Here is a 20,579-nt window from a genome sequence, read left to right as displayed (position 1 = left end):
ACCTCACTCCAATTTTAGAAAGTTCATTTGGGACCCAGCGTCAGGATGTAGCATTTCTTGTGATCCGGTTTCACCTTCTCAGACTCCTCCCATCTTTTCTGTCTGTTGAGTCTTTTTAGATTCTGACTCTGAATTTCTGAACCTTCCCAAGTGGTGGTCTCACTGAATCTGGTCATCAGGTTTTCAAAGTTCTCTCCAGGCAATGGTGAATATACTAGATCGGACATGGGTGAAGACGGAGCCCCGCGGTCCTACCCTAGATACCCCCATCTGATGTGACAGGGACCCATTCATCAGCTCCCTCTGAGCACAGGTTAATCCGCCCACCAATTAAAATAGCACAGAATGTTAGTTCCCACCAACACAGTGTCTCTCTCTCCTTATGAAATCTCACAATAATTCTGTAATAGATAATATCAGATAAGGGCTTCCCTGGTGGCTCAGATGGTAGAGTCTGCCTGTAATGCGGGAGACCCAGGTTCAATCTCTAGGTCAGGCAGATCCTCTGGAGAAGGGAATGGCAACCCAATCCAGACCTGATGTCTGCAATAACTTCCTGGTCTGCTGGTCCAGCAACCCTGACTCGGAAAGAAGTGGGCTCAGCATACAATGATTTGGTCTTAGGGGCCTGGCCGCTCCACTAGGGGCTCAGGGGTCATTCTTTTAATAACGTGCCTCAGATTCCTGCCTGGCGCCCTCCATTACCAGGTGAAGCTGGCAGAATTCACCATCTGTCCTAGTGGAAACCCAGACAGCATCCATCTTCTGTCTTCTCACCCCTCTCCTTTCCTTCAGTAGCTTCTGAAAGACTGCCCCCAGCAGCCTAGCCATCTCGGCCAGGCGTTCTCCTAGTGCTGGCGATAGGATTTCTCAGGGTGTGGAGACCTGAGTGCACTCAGAACTGCTCCCACCAGCTTCCCCTGCCCCGCCCTCAAGGAGCTCAGGCCAAGTTCTTGGCTGGGGAGCCTCGCCCACGTCGAGGGCAAGCATGCAGAGCAGCATCACTGAGAACCTGTCTCCACGGCTCTCTCAGGGCCCGAGCACTTTGCTCCCACAACCCCCAGTGCATCTTTGGCATTGCCAGGCGCTGGGTAGGCTCAGGGGAGCTGGAATGAAGGGCTGGTCCCCTCCCCTCGAAGGGCTAGACCAGGGGTCAGACGCAGACAATAAATTGAGCCTCAGTATCTAAAGAGGTGAGGACAAAAGCTGTGGGGGCACAAGGAGGGAACAGCTCATCCTTCATCAGAAGCAGGGAAGGCTTCCGGGAGGAGATGACATTGGGACTGGACTCTGAAGGACGTGCTGGAGTTCCCCAGATAGGGAAGAGAAGCAGTGGAATTCTAGCACTGGGAACCACGTGGGCAAAGGCTCAAAGGAGTGGGAGTGCATGTTTGGGGACAGGTGACCCAGGCTGAGGAGCTAGCTGTTGGCTTCAGGATAAAGTATAGCACTGGATAAAGCTGCAAGATTGTATAAGAAGAAATACAAAGGGGTCTTAAAGGCTGTATCAGGGACCCCACCTATAGTCCTCAGTCCTATCTCCCTTTTTCTTCAAACTTTAAATTTGTACTTTGTATGGGGGTATAGCCGATTAACAATGTTAAAGCAGTTTCCGGTGAACAGAGAAGGGACTCAGCCATACGTATACAGGATCCTTTCTCCCCCAAACGCCCCTCCCATCCAGGCTGGGCCATAACACTGAGCAGAGCTCCAGGTGCTATACAATAGGCCTCTCTCCCTGTTTGTCTCTTTATTCCGCTCATAGGCACCGAGCCCCCTGTGTTTCAGACGCTTTGCTGGCACCAGGAATTGGGGCTAAAAAGCCCTCGGCCCACAGGTGGAGTGAGACCTGTGAGCCCACAGTGAAGCGAGGGGGAGAGCTCCAGAGAGTGGAGGAGGGAGGCCCGCAGGAGGTGGCGATGCCTGTGAGCAGTGACTTTGAGGTCATGCCAGAGTCAAGTGCAGAGCATCCTAGGGAAGGGGAGCAGTGGGGGGGTCGGGGGGCGTGGCTGGATGCAAGAAGGATGGAGAAGCTGTGTGGGCATGGCAGTGGACAGGTTGGTCCAGGAAGCAGGTCCAAGCTGTGTCAGGACTGGGAGCCAGGGTGACCGGAAGCCACTGGAGGCTGTTAACTAGGGCATGACAGGGTCTGATTTGCTCCTGGCCCAGTCTCCCAGGTTGCTGATGGAAGATGAACAGAAAGAGGTCAGGGCAGGGGGGTGGGCAGACAGGATGCTGATGCCAGAATGGACCAGAGGCAGAGGCTTGAACTGAGGTGGTAATGAGAGAGAAGGAGATGGGTAAATGTGAGCAATGTCGAGATGGAATATGGGACCAAACTTGATGTTGGTGAGCTGTGGTGGGCCAGGACAATGGAGGTCTCCAAGCTCCATGCATGTCCCTGGCTCAGGGCATGAGACAAGCAGAGCTCTGTGTGGGGCTTGGTGAGTGGGTGATACTTGTGACTTACCCTCAGAGAAAACGTGGTAGAGCTAGGGTTGCAGGGCTGGGGTAGGGACAGGCAGGAAGCAGGCAAGGCTTAGAAAAACAGCTTTGTTCTGTAAAGCCCGAAGAGCCTTCCCGAAGAATCTGGATGATGCTTCCAGGCACAGGTTGAGAACAGATGCTCAGAGAAGGGCAGGAACATCCTCAGGGTCACACAGCAAGGCATGGAGAACCCTGGCCTAGATCCAGACACTTGGGCAGATGAACATATGAAAGGAGCTTGTGTTCCCATTACCACTGTCACCTCCTGTCACTGTCCCGTTCAAGGCCTTTTTCCCCTCCTGGTCCCCCTCTCTCTTCTCTGCCTTTCATACTCCATGGCTCTGGACACTTTGAGGCCAGTGAGGAGAGTATGTGTTTTGGAGGGTGGGGGGTATTGCAGGAAGGCCCCATCTGGGATGTCCAGACATGCCCGGTTCCTTCTCTTCCCACCTCCCTCCACCCATTCCCTCCCTCCCATCCCACTCCCTGGGAAGGAGGCCTCCCTGTTGCTTAGCAACTAGCAGAGCCTTGGAGAAAGGAATTGGAAATAGCTCAGGAGGTGCCTCCCCTCTGTTAAGATAAGTCCTTGGTGTGCATGTGTGTGTGTGTATACGTGCGTGTGCAGGGTGCATACAGGTGCACGCTCTACTTTGGGCCGTGGAGCCACCACTTCTCACCTTCCAAGCCGTGCTGGCTCCCAACCCACCCTGAGCTGGCGAAAGGATGTAGCTGCCTGGAAAGTTAATGTCAGTGCCACTTTTGGCCATATCCTCACAAGCGATGTTTCCAGAACAAAGGAGGGGACGGCCCTGTGGGCTTCAGCCCAGATAGGGCCCCACCTGGAATGCTGACTTTGGAAAAGTTAGCCAGATCGAAGTAGGAACCGAAAATTGCATCTGTGGTGGGAATGGAGCTGAGCCTGGAGAAGGTTCCATCTTCTGGTCTCTGCATGGCTGTCCGGGAGCAGACTGGGATGGGGAGCACGTGTGGTCTGTGACTCCAGGGACCAGAGCCAGAAAAATGGGTACTGGGGAGTGAGAAGCCGGTATTAAACTTAGCCTGAAGGAAAAACAAGAATAAAACCTGGGGAACTGCCAGGAGGTGTGCAGGCAGGGAGCAGGCAGTGACCAGGCAGTCAGGCCCAGGCATTGGAACCGGGGCAGAGAGCTTTGTCCTGGATGGTTACTAGGTCCCTGAAGGCGACAAACCTCCTTTAGAGGCCATCTAGTCCGCCTTGAATCCACCCCACGTTACCGATGGGACAGCCCAGTGTCCGATGCCCCCTCATGCCCTGAGGTGTGACCCACAGATGCAAACCTGCCACTGCCCGGCTCTGCAGCCAGAGTGGAAGCGGATTAGAGCCATGAGTGGGCCTTTAAATCTCCAGGATTAACCCGCGCCGAGAAGAGCTTAGAAGGTGGCCGAGAAGTGACCATCCCGCCGGGTGTCTGTGTCTGTCCCGCAGGGCCGAGGCCAGCCGCTCCAGGGGCAGCCACTATGTCATCCACCGTGAACAACGGGGCGGCCAGCGTGCCGTCCCCGCCCGACGCGGCGAACGGCTTCCCGCAGCCGGGCGCCTCGTCTGGGGCCTGGCCGCGGGCAGAGGAGGAACTGCGCGCCGCGGAGCCCGGCCTGGTGAAGCGCGCGCACCGCGAGATCCTGGACCATGAGCGCAAGCGGCGCGTGGAGCTCAAGTGCATGGAACTGCAGGAGATGATGGAGGAGCAAGGGTGAGCGGGGAAGGGGGCGGGGCGGGGCTGTGGGCGGGGCCGGGAGGGACTCGAGGCGGGGCCAGGGCGGGGCCAGCGTTGGGATCCCGGAGCCTGAAAGGTCAGAATCTGAGCTATTGCAGGCCCAGTTGAACTTTCATTCATGTATTACTTTATTCTACCAATAAGCTGTCTTGAACTCCTGCTCTATATAAAGTTCTCATCTGGGCTTAGAGTCACAGCAGCCAAGGAGACACAGCCCATGCCTTCGGGAAACATCCAGTCTGGTGTAGGAGAGGGGCATGTAAACGTTAATGACAACTCGAGGCCTCAGTTTTCCCGTCTGTAAAATGGGTGGCTCGAGCTGCCTGATCTAAAGCCAGGTGCGGCAGCCAGGCAAGAACGCACAGCGGGCTCCTACTACGTGTGAGGGGTGCCTGTGATTTCAGCAAGGGAATTCCAGCCAGCAGCCACACCCAGAAGCTTAGATTTCACCCTGTCTAGTTCGGAGAAGGCAATGGCACCCCACTCCAGTACTCTTGCCTGGAAAATCCCAGGGACGGAGGAGCCTGGTAGGCTCCAGTCCATGGGGTTGCTAAGAGTCGGGAACGACTAAGCGACTTCACTTTGACTTTTCACTTTCATGCATTGGAGAAGGAAATGGCAACCCACTCCAGTGTTCTTGCCTGGAGAATCCCAGGGACGGTGGAGCCTGATGGGCTGACGTCTATGGGGTCGCACAGAGTTGGACACGACTGAAGCGACTTAGCAGCAGCAGCAGCAGTTCAGAACCAGGGGCACACAAGTGGGCCAGATACTGTGCTGGGCAACACTGGTCCCCAGAGCTGAACTGGAGTCACTTTCTCAAAGATCCCTCTCCCAACCCCTATTCCTTCCCCATCTCAGAAGGGAAACAGGCATGTTAACACCAACTCCACCATAAAATAGGTTAGAATAAGGATTATAGAGAGGACAGCAGGACAGGAAAGGGTCAAGTGCTTCAGGAGCTCGGAGGGGAGATTCTGAGAGAAGACATTTGAATGGGCCTTGAAGGATGAATAAGAGTTTGTCAGGCTGAGAAGGAAGGATTGTGCATCAGTCAGTAAGGATTTAGGGACCTCACCTGAAAATCCAGTGGAGATGGGACAGCCATCATATGTGGAACTGGAGGCAAAAAAAAAAAAATAGAGAACAGAGTCATTCCCATTTCTACCTCTCCAAGGAAAACTGGAGTTCCCAAGGCTCCTTTCTGCATCTGCCTGAGTACTTTGAAACTACTGGGCTTGCTGTTGAGGGAGTCAAAGTGGGGAGCAGGGCCTGCCTAACAGGCTGGCACTGTCAGTGAGCTGAGAATCAGAAAGGCCCAGTGCGTTAGTACCTGGAGCCACCTGGGAGCAGACCGCCTGTGTACAGCGGTCCTTCCAAACCACACCTTTGTCTGTTCATCCCCAAGAGGCAGCCAAGACAAGGCTCACTCGTCCCTGCGGAGCCCAGAAGACACTGAGGCTCAGACAGAGATTGTCACTGCCACCACAGGCCCTTAGGAAGGCAGGGCCAAGGCTGCCAGGCAGGGCGGCTTGTAAGAAAAGGGCGCAGGAATTTGGTGTTCACCTCCAGCTGGAGACCAGGTCGGGGTGGGGAGGATCCCTGCAGAGAGGAATGGATGGGTGGAAGGCTGTTGGAGACAGACAGAAAGGAGACTTCCAGCTGGTAATGAAAACAGGCTTGATGAGCTGTGGATGTGACCGAAGAAATGAGATCCCCGGGGGTTAGGGTGGGGAGTGGAGTATCCTTATGTAGAGAGAGTCCCAGACCTTAATTAAACCTGCAGATCCTGCTGAATTGAGAGACTCCGGGAGTGGAGGGAGTGTGGGCGGGTGGGCGTTGCTAGGGAACAGACGCCTGGGACAGATGAGAGCCAGCCTTCCGTGCTTCGTTCTAGGAAAATACCCCTTTCCCCACACAAGCCCCGCCCCTTCTCCCTCACAGAGCCCTGCCCACTTCCCCTCACAAGCCCCGCCCTCTTCGCGCACAAAGCCCCGCCCCCCTTATGGGGCCCTGCCTCCTTCCTAAGCCCCACCCTCTTCACCTAACTTTCCCCATAGGAAAGCCCTCCTCTCCCCAACCTTTCAGAGAACTCCTAAAGGCCCTCACTCATGGCACCCCCTCCCCACAAGTCCCCTATCTACCCCTGCCGTGGCAGGCTTATTATCCCAGGGGGGCAGCTTCAGGTGAAGGGGGATGGCACTTGACCATGTCTTTGGTATCTAATCCCCTGGCATCAAAGGCTCTTTCCTCGCTGGGATGTTCCCAAGAGGTCGTCTCCAGATATTCCATCAGGGGCCCTTCCGCCACCCAAGCCCTCACTCCAGGTGGTCCTTAGACTGGGGTCTCCCATAAAGCCAGCTCTCCGGTTATCAACCCTCTCCCTCTGCCATCTCTTAGCGGCTGCCGCGCCGGTAGACGCCACAGCCACTCTGGAACCCAACAGTCGGGGCTTCCAGCTCTGGCCTGTGACCTTGGGCAAGCCATAGCTACTGGCCTGTTAAATAGGGGGTTGTTCTGAGGAGCCTGTGGACTAAGGCAAGTACAGGGCTCCTGCACCCTACTCCAGTCCCCAGAAAGTGCTCCACAAACGCTCTGCTAAAAATCCAGTCATTAATATCCGTTTCTAGAAACACTGGTTCATTCGCATTTATTTACCAGGTTTGCAGGCATTTGACAAATATTCTCGCTAGTCATGGAAACACACATTCTTTGGCCCCATTAAAAAGCAATCCCTTTCTTAATACTGATGGATGCTGCCTTTGGTGCCATCTTCCTGGGCAGTCTCTATGGGCAGCCCACGGTCACTGTGGAGGCGGGGACAAAGTCCCCAGCCTCTAGGAGGTGATGTTCCAGGCTTGGCCCCAAACATCCCCCTCCCCACATCCTACCCACCATGCCCCTTCTCATGAGGACCATTGAACTGGGCTTGGAGCTTTGAGCCCTCCCCTCTCGCTGCTCTATTTCTCCATCTGTAAAATGGGCCACTACCACCACAACCATCCCCCGCCCCCCAGAGCCGTGGTGAAGATCAACTTAATGACCAAGGAAGTGATTTTCTAGGAAATGCTGGATCTGGGCAAAGGCAGGCAGAAGGAGACATTTTCCACTCTGGAGACCTCTTTTAAAATGTATTGTCCCCTCACCCCACCCCAGCCCCAAGGGCAACCCAAGAAGTCCCCAGAGCAAAAATGAATTTGATGCATTTTTCCCAAATGGTGGAAGTGGTAGCGAGGGAGCCAGACTGGCTGGGGAAGCAGCTGAGCCAGGAGGCTGGGGTGCTGAGACAGGCATCCTCGCCCTGCCTACCCTCTTCCCCGTCCGAACCCTTGACTGTTAGCCAGCCGGGCCTCCTGCATGCCCTTGAGTTGGCAGGTGCTGCTGCACCCACAGGGCATGGAAGGTTTGGGTACCAGCCTCCTTCTCCATCTCAGCCTTTGCCTCCTGGGAGAGCAGAGGGGAGAGGTTCAGGTGATTCCTGGGCCAGGACCCTGCTGACCTGGGAGGGGTCTAGGGTAGAAAAAGGCACAGAGCCTGGGACAATTAGACCCTCTGTCCCCATCGCTCTGGGACAAATAATCCTCAATCACCACCATTTCTTGAGCACCTACTGTGTGCTAGGCCCTGTGCAAAGTGCTTTTACGTATCATCTCCCTTAATCCTGCAACAATATTGAAAGGCAGGTTACTATCCCATTGCACAGATGTACAGACTCAGACTAAGAGAAGCATGTGGACTTGTCCAAGGTCACAGATCTAGAAAGTGGGAGCACTGAGATTCAAAAACTGTCACGCCAGAATTCAAAAGCATTTTTGGAGGCCCCATGTAAGCAGGCAAGGTGCCAGATGCTGGGGACACAAGGTCAATTCAGACAGACAAGGTCCCTGTCCTCGGGGAATTCCCAGGCCAGTGCAGGATGCAAAAGAGTAAACAGATGAAGACTAGCCCAGAAACCACCCCTCCAGGAGGAACCTGGAGGCTGAGGTTGCTATGGAAACACGAATGTTAGCACCTAACCTGACTGGGGAGGCAGGAGGACTCGTCCTGCTGTAAACTTCCCATGAGTCACATCTTTGTGTTCAGCCATGGTTATTTCCACAGAGTAAACCTGGAAGTTAATTTATGAATCAAAAGCTATATTCCTTTTTTTTAAGGTTTTTGAAAAGAATTGCGAAATTGCTCTCCAAAAAAGCTGAATCAATCCCAAATGCTCGTTGAAGGAGAGGAGGGAAGAAGGGAGAAAAGAGATGGGGTCCCTGACAGGGAAGGATGTACCGTTTTCATGGATAGGGTTGGGGGGGTGGGCTTGCTGTGTGCACAGAGAGCTCATAGCCACATGAGAGAGGAGGTGGGACTTCAGTTCCTATTTGGCCACCATGGTTTCTGTCCAGGGCGGCCCGGAGGAGGAGAGGGTGGGAACTTAGGAGACAAGACTCAGTCAGCAACAGCCACTGACAGCTGGTGTGTGCTGGGCACAGGGCCAGGGGCTGGGTGAGCACAGACGCCCCAGGGGTCAGCATGGACATGGGCTGGGAGGCCTGGACAGCTGTCACACTGGTGGTGTGAGAGAGGTGACAGCGACCCCAGGATGCAGGAACAAAAATATGGAGTAGATGATTCTGGGCTTTGGTCCCCAGCCTGAGACTGGGCTCAGGGAGGGAGGGAGAGCGGAGGAGAGAAGTCAGGAGCCTCCATCCAAGGCCCAGACTACATCCACCCACAACCCCATCCCAAGCTGGGAAGCCATGGATCTACCCCTGGGATCCTGGACTGGCCACTTGGCAGCCTTGACCTTGTAGAGGCGGGGATGCGGTGAGGACCTCCCCAGGAGGTCTCCTTACCTCTGGGAACACTCCCTTTGGTTTGCCTGGTTGTTGGTTTAGTTGGTTGGTTGACTGGTATGGTGCAAAATGGGTTGGCTTTGAGCTTCCCCAGTGCTGAGAACCTTGTTGGTGGTATGACCTTGGACAGGTCCTATCAAGCTGGAGAGTGCCCACATGACTGAGAGCTGGGAGGAGAGGCTGGGGGGGCAGGTGGGGAGGAAACCAGAGCCCAGACTGCAGCTCTCACCTTCCCTGTGCCCCACAGGTACTCAGAGGAGGAGACCCGGCAGAAGGTCAGGACTTTCCGGCAGATGCTGATGGAGAAGGAGGGAATGCTCACCAGGGAGGACCGGCCTGGGGGCCACATGTGAGTGCTGCCAGGGTGGGGAGGCCCAGGGCAGGGGAGGGTGCAGCCTGCAGCCAGCCCTGGGCAGCCTTTCCCAGGGCTCACTCAGGTGGTCAGGGCTAGAGGTGGGAAGAAAGAAGAGGAGGCGGAGAGGGCATGGATCTTGTCCACCGGAAGCTCTGGCCTGGCCCAGGGCACTAGGCAAGAGCCACTGGGCACCTGGGCATCACTGAAGTCCTCTCCCTGCTGCCTGGGGTTCTATGTCTGGCCCAGCGGTGGGAGAGAGAGCCCAGATCTCATCTCCGGGAATCTTGGGCTGCAAACCAGGAGACTCGAGAAGTGTTCTGTCCTCAGTGTTGTTATTGGCTGATAGAATAATCCCTCCGCCCCAACTATTATCACTTAGATAGTGGTCTGTGGAGTAAACACGGATGCTGGAGAGAAATGACCAGCGCACCAAAAGCCATCACTGGCTCGGCCAGAGACCCATCCGGTAAAGAGAGCACAGGCTCTGTAGGGGTGGCATCTCTGCAGCTGTCACAGGACAGGAGGAGCACCGGGTGCTGTGGGCTTCAGATAAAACAGGAGGTTACAGGGAGGCAGACTTCATCTCGGAGAACCATCAACCACTCGAAACCGTATGAAGTGGGGCAGCTGCCGTAGGAGGGCGGGGCCGGCCTGTCCCTGCAAGTGTCCCGATGTGACCGCAGGGTGGGCATCTTGCTGAGACCCTAAGTCCCTGGGCACCTTTGTTGGCAGGAAAGTAAAACAGCAGCAGCGCCTTCTGAATGCTTTTCCTTGCTGTTGTCTTGAGGGCAAACAGCATTGCAGAAGTAGATGGACCTTGAAGACAGGGAAGCCCAGCCTATAGAAATTGTAGACTATTTCGGGTGGGGGGGTTCCCCTGCTAACCACACTTAGCCTCACTTCTCTGGCTTGAGCAAGAGCGCGAAGCAGAGTTGGTGATGGTGATTTTCCCTGATGGTCCAACGGTTAGGACTCCACACATCCACTGCAGGGGGCACAGGTTCAATCCCCAGTCAGGGAACTAAGATCCCAGATGCCACGTGGTATGGCCAAAAAGGGGGAAAAAATCCAAAAACCAGAGTCACGCCAGCCTCAGGCTTGTGGGGGTTTGTGAGTGCTCTAGGGGAGCCGGGCTCAGCCGGCCTGCTCTCTCCCCACAGGGTGGGAAGAGGTCACACCACTACCACCGTCTCCCGAGCCTCCCAGAGCCCACAGCACCCCCTCGGCAGGGGCTGTGGCTGCCTCAGTAACACCCCGCAGGTTCATCCCCGCCCCCAGGCCAGGGTGAGCTCCTCCCTTCCTTCCCTTCTCAAACCTCCAGACAGCCAGATCTGTCCGCGCTGCCCGTACCACCTCCAAAACCATCAGGTCCTGCCTGTCTGACCCGTGCCCCTTCAAATGCCCCCCAGGGCTCCTCTGGAAAAGCAGCCACCCTCTCCCCTTCCATCCAGTGTGAGGGCAGGAGGCCTCTTCCAGAACCTGCCTTTGCCACCTTCTCAGGGCCCTTCCAGTGATAACCGCCCCTCCAGCCCACACCTGCTGCTCTACCCTCCCCTGGGCTCCTTCCTCTTAGTCGGCTTCCGGTCCTTCCCCAACCCTGCTTTCTCCTCCAGCCACCAGCCCACACGTTTCTCTTTTCTCCATCAGATTTCTATAGAGCGTGTGGTACACGTTGTCTCCACTTCCTTAAGCCACGGAGATCCGGCTTCTGCCCCCATGACTCCCTTGACCTGCTGCATCTGTCTGAGTCTTGCTTGGCCTGGCTAGGGCAACTCTGCAGGCCTGGCCTCTCCTGGCACGTGCCACCACTCCATTTCCCTTCTGGAAACCTGCTTTCCCTCTCCCTGGCTTCCAAGAGTCAGCCCTTTGTGACTGTCTTCCTGCCCCTCTGATGGCTTTCTGCTCCTCCCTTCCTCCTGCCCACTTCTCAGGTCTTAGCTCCCCACAAGGATCTGCTAGGTCCTCAGGTCTCCTTCCGTCTTCTTCCTGGGGATCCCATCCATCCCCAGCTGGAACACTCTCCTGTTAGTGGATGACTTCCAAGCTTTTTCCAGTTGTCCTGATCTTCTCTTTCCTTGAATGAATGAATAACGCATTTGAGAACCAGGACATGTTGGGAAGGAGGTCACAGAAAGGTTCCATCGTCCGAAGAAATGTCTTGAGGGTCTGTGCTGTACACCCAACCCTGTACTGGTGCTATGAGGTGGGGAGGGAAGAAGAAAAAGACACGCTGCCTGCTCTCTGGGTGGAAACACAAAGCTCCAAGGAGGACTCCTGCTCTGGAAGCAGGGGAGAATAGACTTGGCAGGGTCCCAGGATCCTACTAAAATGTCAAAGACATAGAAGACAAGTTTGTTAGCAGTTTGGTTGGTGGCTTGGACAATAAAGAATCCACCTGCAAAGGAGGAGACCTGGGTTCAATCCCTGGTTCGGGAAGATCCCCTGGAGAAGGGAATGGCAACCCATTCCAGTATTCTTGCCTGGAGAATCCCATGGACAGAGGATCCTGGTGGGCTACAGTCCATGGCGTTGCAAAGAGTCTCATATATTTGCCCTGTGCTATGAGGAGCTATAGGAGAGGCCCCAGGCCTGATTTATCTCTGTTCCTGCCACCCTTGCCCCCTCCCCCCAGCCCCAGTAGGCCTGGCACGCAGGCTGAGTGAGCAGAAAGGGCAGCCCCTTTGCCTGGAAGCCTCCTTCTCCTCTGTGTGAACTCAGTCATCTGTCAATTGGCCATTAGGCTCCTGGCAAAAGGGAAACAGAACTAGTTAATTAGTGAAACTGCTGTCAGGAGGAAGAGCGTGTGACAGGCATCTCTTCCCAGGTCAGAGCCCTTCCTGGGAGCAGCTGGTCTAGCAGGAGTCCTGGGTGATGCTGGGTTCAGCCCCGATTGGCCCTTGGTCTCTCTGCAGTGGACTCTGGCTGGGCCTGCTTTGGTCAGCTCTGTGGGGCTCGGTGTGTTCTGTTGCTGGGGAAGAACGCCTCCCCTGCCTATTCCACAGACGTGGTGAGGAGTAAACTTGCTAACAAATGTGAACTTAAGAGCAGAAAACACTAAACAGATCTAGAATTCAGTGCAGACACTCACAACTGTGTCTACAAAGCAGGGAGGAGGCGGCTGAGCTAACATCCACAGTGAGGAAGCCCAGCCAGTAGAGTCCAGGGCCGGCCTGTGTGCACATGAATCTCAAAGTCAATTGCTTAGGTGAACTTGCATTCTTAATCAAAGATCCCCAAACCATAGGTATTTCTTTCCCTCTCTGGGGCCTCAATTTTCTCATCTGTGAAATGGGATCATGCAATTTCTCTAAATCAGGAATTGGTTCTGAACGGAATGTGAACTATGGAGAACCATTTATACATTAGAGAACATTCTCATGAGTGGTGTTATTTATGATATATATTGTATTATGAGCCAGGAAGGTCAGAACAGGAGAACCCACTGTTCTAGCCCTGAGAGAGCCTCCAAAGTGGACGTGGTGGCACCAGCTACACAAAACCAGCGGTAGAGGCCTCAGCCTAAGTCTGTTTACATCCGTGGAACTGCCAGGACAAGTCTTAACCAGAAGGTTCTGAGACCTTGTATGTCTCTCCAAACATGCATCTCCTCTATGCCTGTCCATTTCTTTAAAATTTTTTTTATTTATTTGGCTACATCGGGTCTTCGTTGTGGCACATGGGATCTTCATTGCAGCATGCAGGATCTTTTTTTTTCTTTTTCTTTAGCTGCAGCATGTAAATTCTTAGCTGTAGCATGTGGCATCTAGTTCTGTGACCAGGGCTTGAACCTGGGCCCTCCTGCATTAGGAGCACAGAATCTTAACCACTGGAACACCAGGGAAGTCCCCATGCCTGTCTTTCAATGCTTCCAGCAGATAAAAGATCCCAAGTCAGCCTCTTAGAAAGGTCTGGAAAGTAAGAGAGATCAAACGATAAGGTCTCAGGGAGGGAGGATGGGGTGGGGCGGGGGTGGGGAGCCCTGTCCCCAGCACAGGGGTAGAAAGGAAGGATGTGTCTAGGGGTGCAGCCAGCACAATAAGAAGGGCCCAGTGAGGGCCTGGACTCAGTGGCTAACCCAGCTCAATGTCAGAAGGCAAGAAAGGATTCCCTGCCTTCTGTCGGGATCAAGGGAAGTTCCCTCCTCCCATCACCTCACCCACACAATGTTTGTGGTGCCCTTAAGTTTTGCCAAATGGGATTTCTTTGGAAGGAATGATGCTAAAGCTGAAACTCCAGTACTTTGGCCACCTCATGCGAAGAGTTGATTCATTGGAAAAGACTCTGATGCTGGGAGGGATTGGGGGCAGGAGGAGAAGGGGACGACAGAGGATGAGATGGCTGGATGGCATCACTGACTCGATGGACGTGAGTCTGAGTGAACTCCGGGAGTTGGTGATGGACAGGGAGGCCTGGCGTGCTGCGATTCATGGGGTCGCGAAGAGTCGGACACGACTGAGCGACTGAACTGAACTGAACTGATGGTGTATGTGTCAGGCATTTGTGTGGCTGAGGGCTGTGTGGGGATGATGGGCCCTGGGACAGGCTGTGGAGTTGGAGATTTCAGAGACAGGAAGTAGGAGGCCCCTGGCTTCGGGAAGAGGAGCATGGAGAAGAGAGGAGAAGTTTGAATGAAGGGATGTGCGGGTGTTTGGCTCTGCGGGAGCAGAGCAACGACATGACCGTCCATCCCCCCAGAAAAACCTCTCATAACACCTGTGTGACTTCTAGGCTGCCAAGGCCAGGATGGTGTTTGGGATCCAAATAACATTCTTTTTTTTTTTTTTTGCTGCACTGTGAGGCATGTGGGATCTTGGTTCCCTGACTGGGAATCAAACCTGTGCCCCTTGCAGTGGGAGCAGGGAGAATGGACCACCAGGGAAGTCCACCAAATGACATTCTTGACAGAAGCCTCAAGGCTAGCTAACCTTGACCAATTTGGGTTACATTCTTCTTTCTTTCTTTTTTAAATACAAAAATCAGTCTTCAAAGAGCTATTTAGTGGGTGCTCTGCTGGAGTTTGTGCCTAAAAATCTCACCTTGTAGCTGTGATCTTGCCCAGTCTCTTTAATGTGTCAAAACCACTTTTCTCCCTGGAAGAGGAGGTGTTGGTGTGTGAGTGTCCGACTGTCTAGCAATGGTGACTGACTGTGCAGAAGACCACAGTCGTGGGCCAGGCCTCCTGTCAGGAGCTTCATAGCCAGACTTGTACTTAATCCTCTCCTCAAAGCTGGGCTATTCTTTTCCCCATTGTATAGATAAGGACCCAAAGGCTCAGTGAGCGTGGTCATGCCTGGATTCAGACCTGTCTGTGTGAATCCAAAGCTCATGTCACATCTTTAATGCTCTGCCATCCCAGCCCTGGCCTCCCTTGCTCTGGGCAGGAAAAGGATGAGCCTGGTGAAAACAGGCTCCATCTGGGAGGGGCGCTGTCTGAGCCGGCGCAGGAATGAAAAATGCAAGATGAGGGACCATCACCCTGGACCTGGGCCTTTGGAGGGTCAATTTCTGGGCGTGTCCAGTAAAAAAACAAATTTGGACAACATCGGGACTTCAGGGAATTGTCATAACCATCCTAGAAGATAATTAGGATTCTCTTGTTGAAAAAAAGAGGCTCAGAGAGGGAGCGAGTGTGACAGGCACTGGGACACACAGCGACTCAGGGACAGTGCATAATTAGGACACATGTGCAGCTTCAAAGCTCCCACCCTTGCCTTAAGCCCAGCAGCCTTTAAGGACAAAGCACCCGCTTGTCCAAGTGCCCTCCGGGAGCAAACGTCGGTGGCAGAAGATGGCTGGGGGCTCCTGAGCCCGGGAGCGGGGACCAGATGCCGCGGTCCCTGCGGAGTGAAGGGGAGAGCGCGGCAAGATGGATGGGGAGCCCCGGAGGCGGGCAGGGTGCCGAGGCCGGCGCCCGCTGCCACTGGGCAGTGATTGATGACAGCCCGGCAGCGGGAGAAGAGCCGCCAGGCCTCCGGAGGCGGCCGAGAGAAGGAGGAGAGGCTATGAATATTTCAGAGAGGCAGCGGGGCTGGAGGGAGGACCGGGCTGGGGGGAGGCGGGGAGGGGGCGAGGGGACCGCGGGATTAAGGAAGGACAGATATCAGAGACGGGGGAGCTCAGAGAGGGGGAAGGGTCTCAGAGAGAGAGCGGGGCTCGGCGGCGGAAAAGGGGGGCTGCGGAGGGGAAAGGGGCTTGGGACGAGGCCTCTGGGGTTAAGGGTGCAGGGGGGCTCAATGAGGGGGACTGAGGCGCAATGAAGGGGACCGAGGGGCAAAGAATCCGTGTCGGGAGGGGCCTCAGCGAGGGGAGGGGCCTCACTGAGGAGGAGGGGGCGCCCAGAGGGTGAGAACCTAGAAGGGGGGGCTAAGTGAGGGGGGAGGGCTCGGTGCTCCTCTTTCTGTTCTGCAAAATAGGGCACGGTTGGTTGGTTGAGGATGGGGACAAAATAGAGCAGCGCTGAGGCTGGCGCCCTGTGAGGGAGGCTCCCTGTGTGGTTCCCCAGATCCACCCCCCCATGACCTTCGAGGGGTCGGGGCCATCCCCACCTCGCCGCCCGGGTCAGCGGGAAGGCGCGGCCGCCGAGCGGCAGGTGCTGAGCGTCCCTGTCGCCGGCAGCGTGGCGGAGACCCCGCGGCTGATCGAGGGCACCGAGCTGGGCCTGGAGTACGCGCCCTTCGACGAGGACGACGGCCCGGTGGACTGCGACTGCCCCGCCTCCTGCTACCGCGGACACCGGGGGGACAGGTCAGCGCCCGCTGCGGCGGGGAGTAGGGGGTGGGGGCGGGGCCGCCCCTCCCCCGTCACCTCTGCCCTCACCCCCTGCCCCGCCCCACCCCGCCCCGCTTCTCACCCAGGACCAAGCACTGGTCCAGCAGTTCCGCGTCGCCTCCTCCCAAGAAGAAGAAGAAAAAGAAAGGCGGCCACCGGAGAAGCCGGTGAGAGCCAACCCCCTCCCCACCCCGCCCCCTGGGCTGGAGGCGTCGGGAAGGGCGCGGGGCCCCAGGTGCCCATCCCTGGGCGGGCAGGGCTCTGACACCCAGCACTGTGGCCCCGCCCCTCAATGAGCCCCTCCCCTTCACCAGACCCTTTCCCCCACTGAGTCCCCCCTCCCCACCCCAATGTCCAGCCACCCCTGAATTGCACAGGCCCACGACCCAGCCTCACACCTCGGACCACCTGCTCTTGGTCCCCAGCACCCTCCAGCAGGGGTCCTGCACCGCCGCCCCCCTTCCCCCGGCCCCCTGGCAAGTGCCAGCGGCAGGGGAAGAGGGGCTTGGCTGGGGTCACCTATGGCTCCCCATCTCTACACGCGCCTGCTCCCCTATCCTAAGTAAGGCCATAGCAAATTTCTGGAGCCCACACTAATCCCATCCAATTGTCTGTCTCCCCTTCTTTCTGCCCCGCCCTCAGCAAAAAGAGGAGACTAGACTCTGAGTGCAGGTCAGTGATGAGGGTGGGGCAGGGAGGGTCCAGCTGGGCCGGGAGAGGATGTCTTTGGGTGGGAGAGGGTCCAAAGCCATCCCCCAGAGGCTGGAGGCTTGCAACTCAGGGCCTGGGCACCAGCCAACATGCCAGCGCTTCCCTGCGGAGGCCAGAAATCCCATCACTGGAGCCTCTAACCTTTGGGTTTGAAACAGTCCTGGCTCACAGTGCCTAGGGGCCTGGAAAGGTGACGAGGGGACAACGCAGGCAGCTCCATCAACCTCTCTCAGGGACCTAGTGGACCCTCAGGGCCTTGATTCGCTGTAGGATGGCAGTTGGCTTGAAGCCCTGGAATCCCCTTTCCAACTTCAAGGCCCCAGGTGCCCGGGCTTTCCCAGCCATCTCCACCACCATGCCACCCCCACCCATCCCAGGGCCCCAGTTCACTATACACACCCACCCACGCCTGTCACTATGTCCGCAGCTGTGGGAGCTCCTCACCCCTTCGCAAGAAGAAGAAGAGTGTGAAGAAACACCGCCGAGACAGGTACCCTCTGTCCCCGGGGGCCTTCGCTCACTTCCGTGGGACCGCCCCCCACCATGACCAAGGCTGTGCGTGGGCTCAAGAGAACCTTTCTGTGGCCCTACAGGTCTGAATCTGGGTCCCGGAGGAAGAGGCGGCACAGGTGAGTGGCGCCCCATGGATGTGGGACCGGAGGACATGGACAGAGGCCAGTGGCTGCCCTGCAGGGCCCGAGGAAGCCACAATGGGAGGAACGTTGCCAGGGTCCTGTCCGCTTCATCTTCCCACACCAGGGACTCCTCCCCAGAGCCAGACAGAGCGCTGGAGGGTGGGGGAGGAGGAAGGCCATCGCAACTCTCATTTGCCCCATGAGTCAGCCTTGCCTTGGGAGCCCCAAGAATGTCCAGACAACACAGTATATCGATCCAGTGTCCAAGGGATATATCTGTGGAGGTGCCAGTCGGGAAGGCAGAAACATCAGGACCCCAAATTCGCAGAGAAAGGGCCTGCAGGCAAAAGGATCTCCCTGAAGTAGAAAGGCTCAGTGAGTAGGAGATAGGACAAGCAGGCTGTGCCTACATGTGAAGTTTCTGGGGGGCCGGTGCCAGTGCCCAACAGGCCTAACTGCCAGACTGTGAAACCTCCACTCTGTGGGGCTGGGAGCCAGCAAGGGGCTCTGAGCACGACAGCAGGACAGTGACTTTTTCAGGACGCATTGCAGAGAAGGAGGCGTAAGGCCAGAACCCAGGTAGAGGCAGGCATGTGGAAAGTGGAAGAAAACTCAGCGCGGAGGACAGGAGGCTGTGGGGCAGTCACATCCCCACTGTTGGCATTGGAGCCAGACCCACCACCCCCCAGCACCCCTGAGGAGGGGCAGAGTTCTCAGTTCCATTTCCAGCAGTGAGCATTTGCCCATGGCCACACCTTAATCCCAGAGCTTCCCCGGTGGTTCAGCGGTAAAAGAATCTGCCTGTGTTGCAGGAGATGCAGAGATGTGGATTTGATCCCTGGGTTGGGAAGATCCCCTGGAGAAGGAAATGGCAACCCACTCCAGTCTTTTTGCCTAGAACATTCCATGGACAAAGGAGCTGGCGGGCTATAGTCCACGGGATCACAAAATAGTGGGACATGACTGAGCGACTAAACACCACCACCACCTAATCCTGGCTCTCCCAATCCCCCGGTTTCCCATCTCCCCCCTCCCCTGCCCCCCTCCAGTCCTTCTGGGCCAATGGGGGCCCCTCCTGCCCCTCAGTGGTCAGCATCAGCTTGCACAGATCCTCTGTCCCATTCCTGTCAGTCCTGGGAAGGACCTAGAGATGAGCTGGAGCCAGACCCGCTCCCCATGGGGAGCCTGAGGCCCAAAGCAGGCAGCCTGGGTTCTAGAACCCAAACCTCTAGAATCCTGGGCCTGCCCCCAACCCACTCTGCTCTGAAGTGAAACACATTCTGGCATTTCTTAGCATCACCTTGTTTCTGGTCAGAAGGAGGCATCTGTTCAGGGCTAGAGGGATTGAGCAGGAGTCTGGTGACATCAAGGAGAGTGGGGCTGAGAGACCAAAGGGGTGAGACCTTAGAAGCCTGAGCAGAAGCTTCTTGGTCCATCTTGGTCCATCTCAGTCAAAGGCAGAAGGACCTGGGCTGAGGGGCTCATCCCAGAGAGCAGGATGAGATGGAAGAGGATCCAGAAGAGTAATCCCAAAGCAGGAAGATCATTAAGCCCAGGGGAAAGCATTTCTTTCCTAAGCACCAGGCCTGGACCACATAAGACAGAGGGGCAGGAGGCCTGGACTCTGCCCTAGAGAGCCCAGTCCGAGGGAACCTGAGGCCCAGGGGACACAGATGAGGTCTGGAGGGGCCACCCTCACCATGGCGACTCATCAGAGGGGCCTCTCCCAAGACCAATGCCAGAAGGAAAGGGCAGGTCACCCCTCCTTCTGGGGCCATGGTCACGTCTCCTATGGCACTCCTGGGGAACAGAAGTGGGGCCCAGATGCAAGGTGATCCAGGCCAGGACTTACAGGAGAAGGAGGGAAGAAGGCCTGGCAGAGTAACAGGGACCAAAGCAGTGGGGTGGGGTGGGCGGGTCCACACCAGCCCAAGAGAGGAGCACACCTCAGGACCACACCTGGACACAGCCCAGGGCCCCCAGGCCCACCCTCCCCAGGCCAGCTCCGGGCTCAGGCTGTGCTGTCATGGTAGTCTCTGCTTTCTGTAGATCTCGAAGCCCCAAGAGCAAACGAAAAGAAAAGAACAAAGAGAGGAAAAGGTGAGTACCCTCTCCCACTCTCCAGACCCTCAGCCCGCACTCCCATCCCCCTCAAAAAAAAACCCCTGGCCTTCTTGAATCACAGAATCAGGCCCTTGAAGATAGCTCATTTTTGTCCCTGCTGCCCAGATGGAAAAATTCAGACCCAGAGAGGAAGCGGAGAGTGCCCCCTCTCCGCCCCCATCGCAGTCATAATACCAGCTGAGGGCCGAGTGAGATCCTGGGAGGCTGGGATTGCCTAGAGAGAAGGACGCCTTTTTCCTAATACTGACAAATGACCCACATGGACTAGCTCTGTACCCAGGATGGGCACGGCTTGTGTTATTTTTGTAGGAGACTATGTGGGGGGAGGTATGGGGGCCACAGGAGGAGAGGGAGGCTTTGGGGGTGGAGGTTATGGGAGGGGAGAGTATGGGGGTGCCCCCCATGGGCTATGGGGGCAGGGGTAAACTACATGAGGGGGGTCAGGGATGGAAGCAGGGGCTTCCATCAGGCCTTCACAGGGATCCCCCAGGGAGATGGGGCAGAACGTGAGGGCAGCCGATTTCTCTCCCAGGCCGCACGCAGAGTCCCCAGGCCGCAGGTCCCATCGTCACAGCAGCGGCAGCTCCCACAGCCCCTCCCTGTCCTCCCATTACAGTAATTCCAGATCACCCAGCAGGTAGGTGCCAGGCTACCAGGGGGCTCTCAGGGGTGGCTGAGCTCCCTTTCTGCTGGAGAGAGGGTGCCTGCAGTCCCCAAGGCCGGTTAGTGGCACTGGTGGACAGACAGGAACAGCATCAGTGGGTAAATTTACTAGGACAGCTGTGCTGAGCACATGCTAGGTCGCTTCCGTCGTCTCCAACTTTTTGTGACCCCATGGACTATAGCTTCGCTATAGCCCCACCAGGCTTCTCTGTCCATGGGATTCTCCAGGCAAGGAGATTGG

The 20,579-nt window shown here is 56.3% G+C and overlaps 1 protein-coding gene across 2 annotated transcripts in view; it reads left to right on the top strand.

Annotated features, from left to right (window-relative positions):
* The window catches only part of SRRM3 (serine/arginine repetitive matrix 3), a 53,900-nt gene that overhangs the window by 18,535 nt on the left and 14,786 nt on the right, over positions 1 to 20,579 (top strand). For both annotated transcript variants that reach the window (XM_025275629.3, XM_025275630.3), the window contains exons 2-10: positions 3,953 to 4,217; positions 9,330 to 9,431; positions 16,053 to 16,181; positions 16,292 to 16,372; positions 16,848 to 16,877; positions 17,344 to 17,406; positions 17,510 to 17,545; positions 19,601 to 19,651; positions 20,208 to 20,312. In XM_025275629.3, coding sequence (XP_025131414.3) covers positions 3,953 to 4,217; positions 9,330 to 9,431; positions 16,053 to 16,181; positions 16,292 to 16,372; positions 16,848 to 16,877; positions 17,344 to 17,406; positions 17,510 to 17,545; positions 19,601 to 19,651; positions 20,208 to 20,312 — 862 coding nt within the window. The remainder of the gene's footprint in view (positions 1 to 3,952; positions 4,218 to 9,329; positions 9,432 to 16,052; positions 16,182 to 16,291; positions 16,373 to 16,847; positions 16,878 to 17,343; positions 17,407 to 17,509; positions 17,546 to 19,600; positions 19,652 to 20,207; positions 20,313 to 20,579) is intronic.

This window comes from Bubalus bubalis, chromosome 24, assembly GCF_019923935.1.
Source record: "Bubalus bubalis isolate 160015118507 breed Murrah chromosome 24, NDDB_SH_1, whole genome shotgun sequence".
Classification (NCBI taxonomy): Eukaryota; Metazoa; Chordata; class Mammalia; order Artiodactyla; family Bovidae; genus Bubalus; species Bubalus bubalis.
Note: the sequence above shows the minus strand (reverse complement) of the source record. Positions and strands in the feature narration are given on the sequence as shown.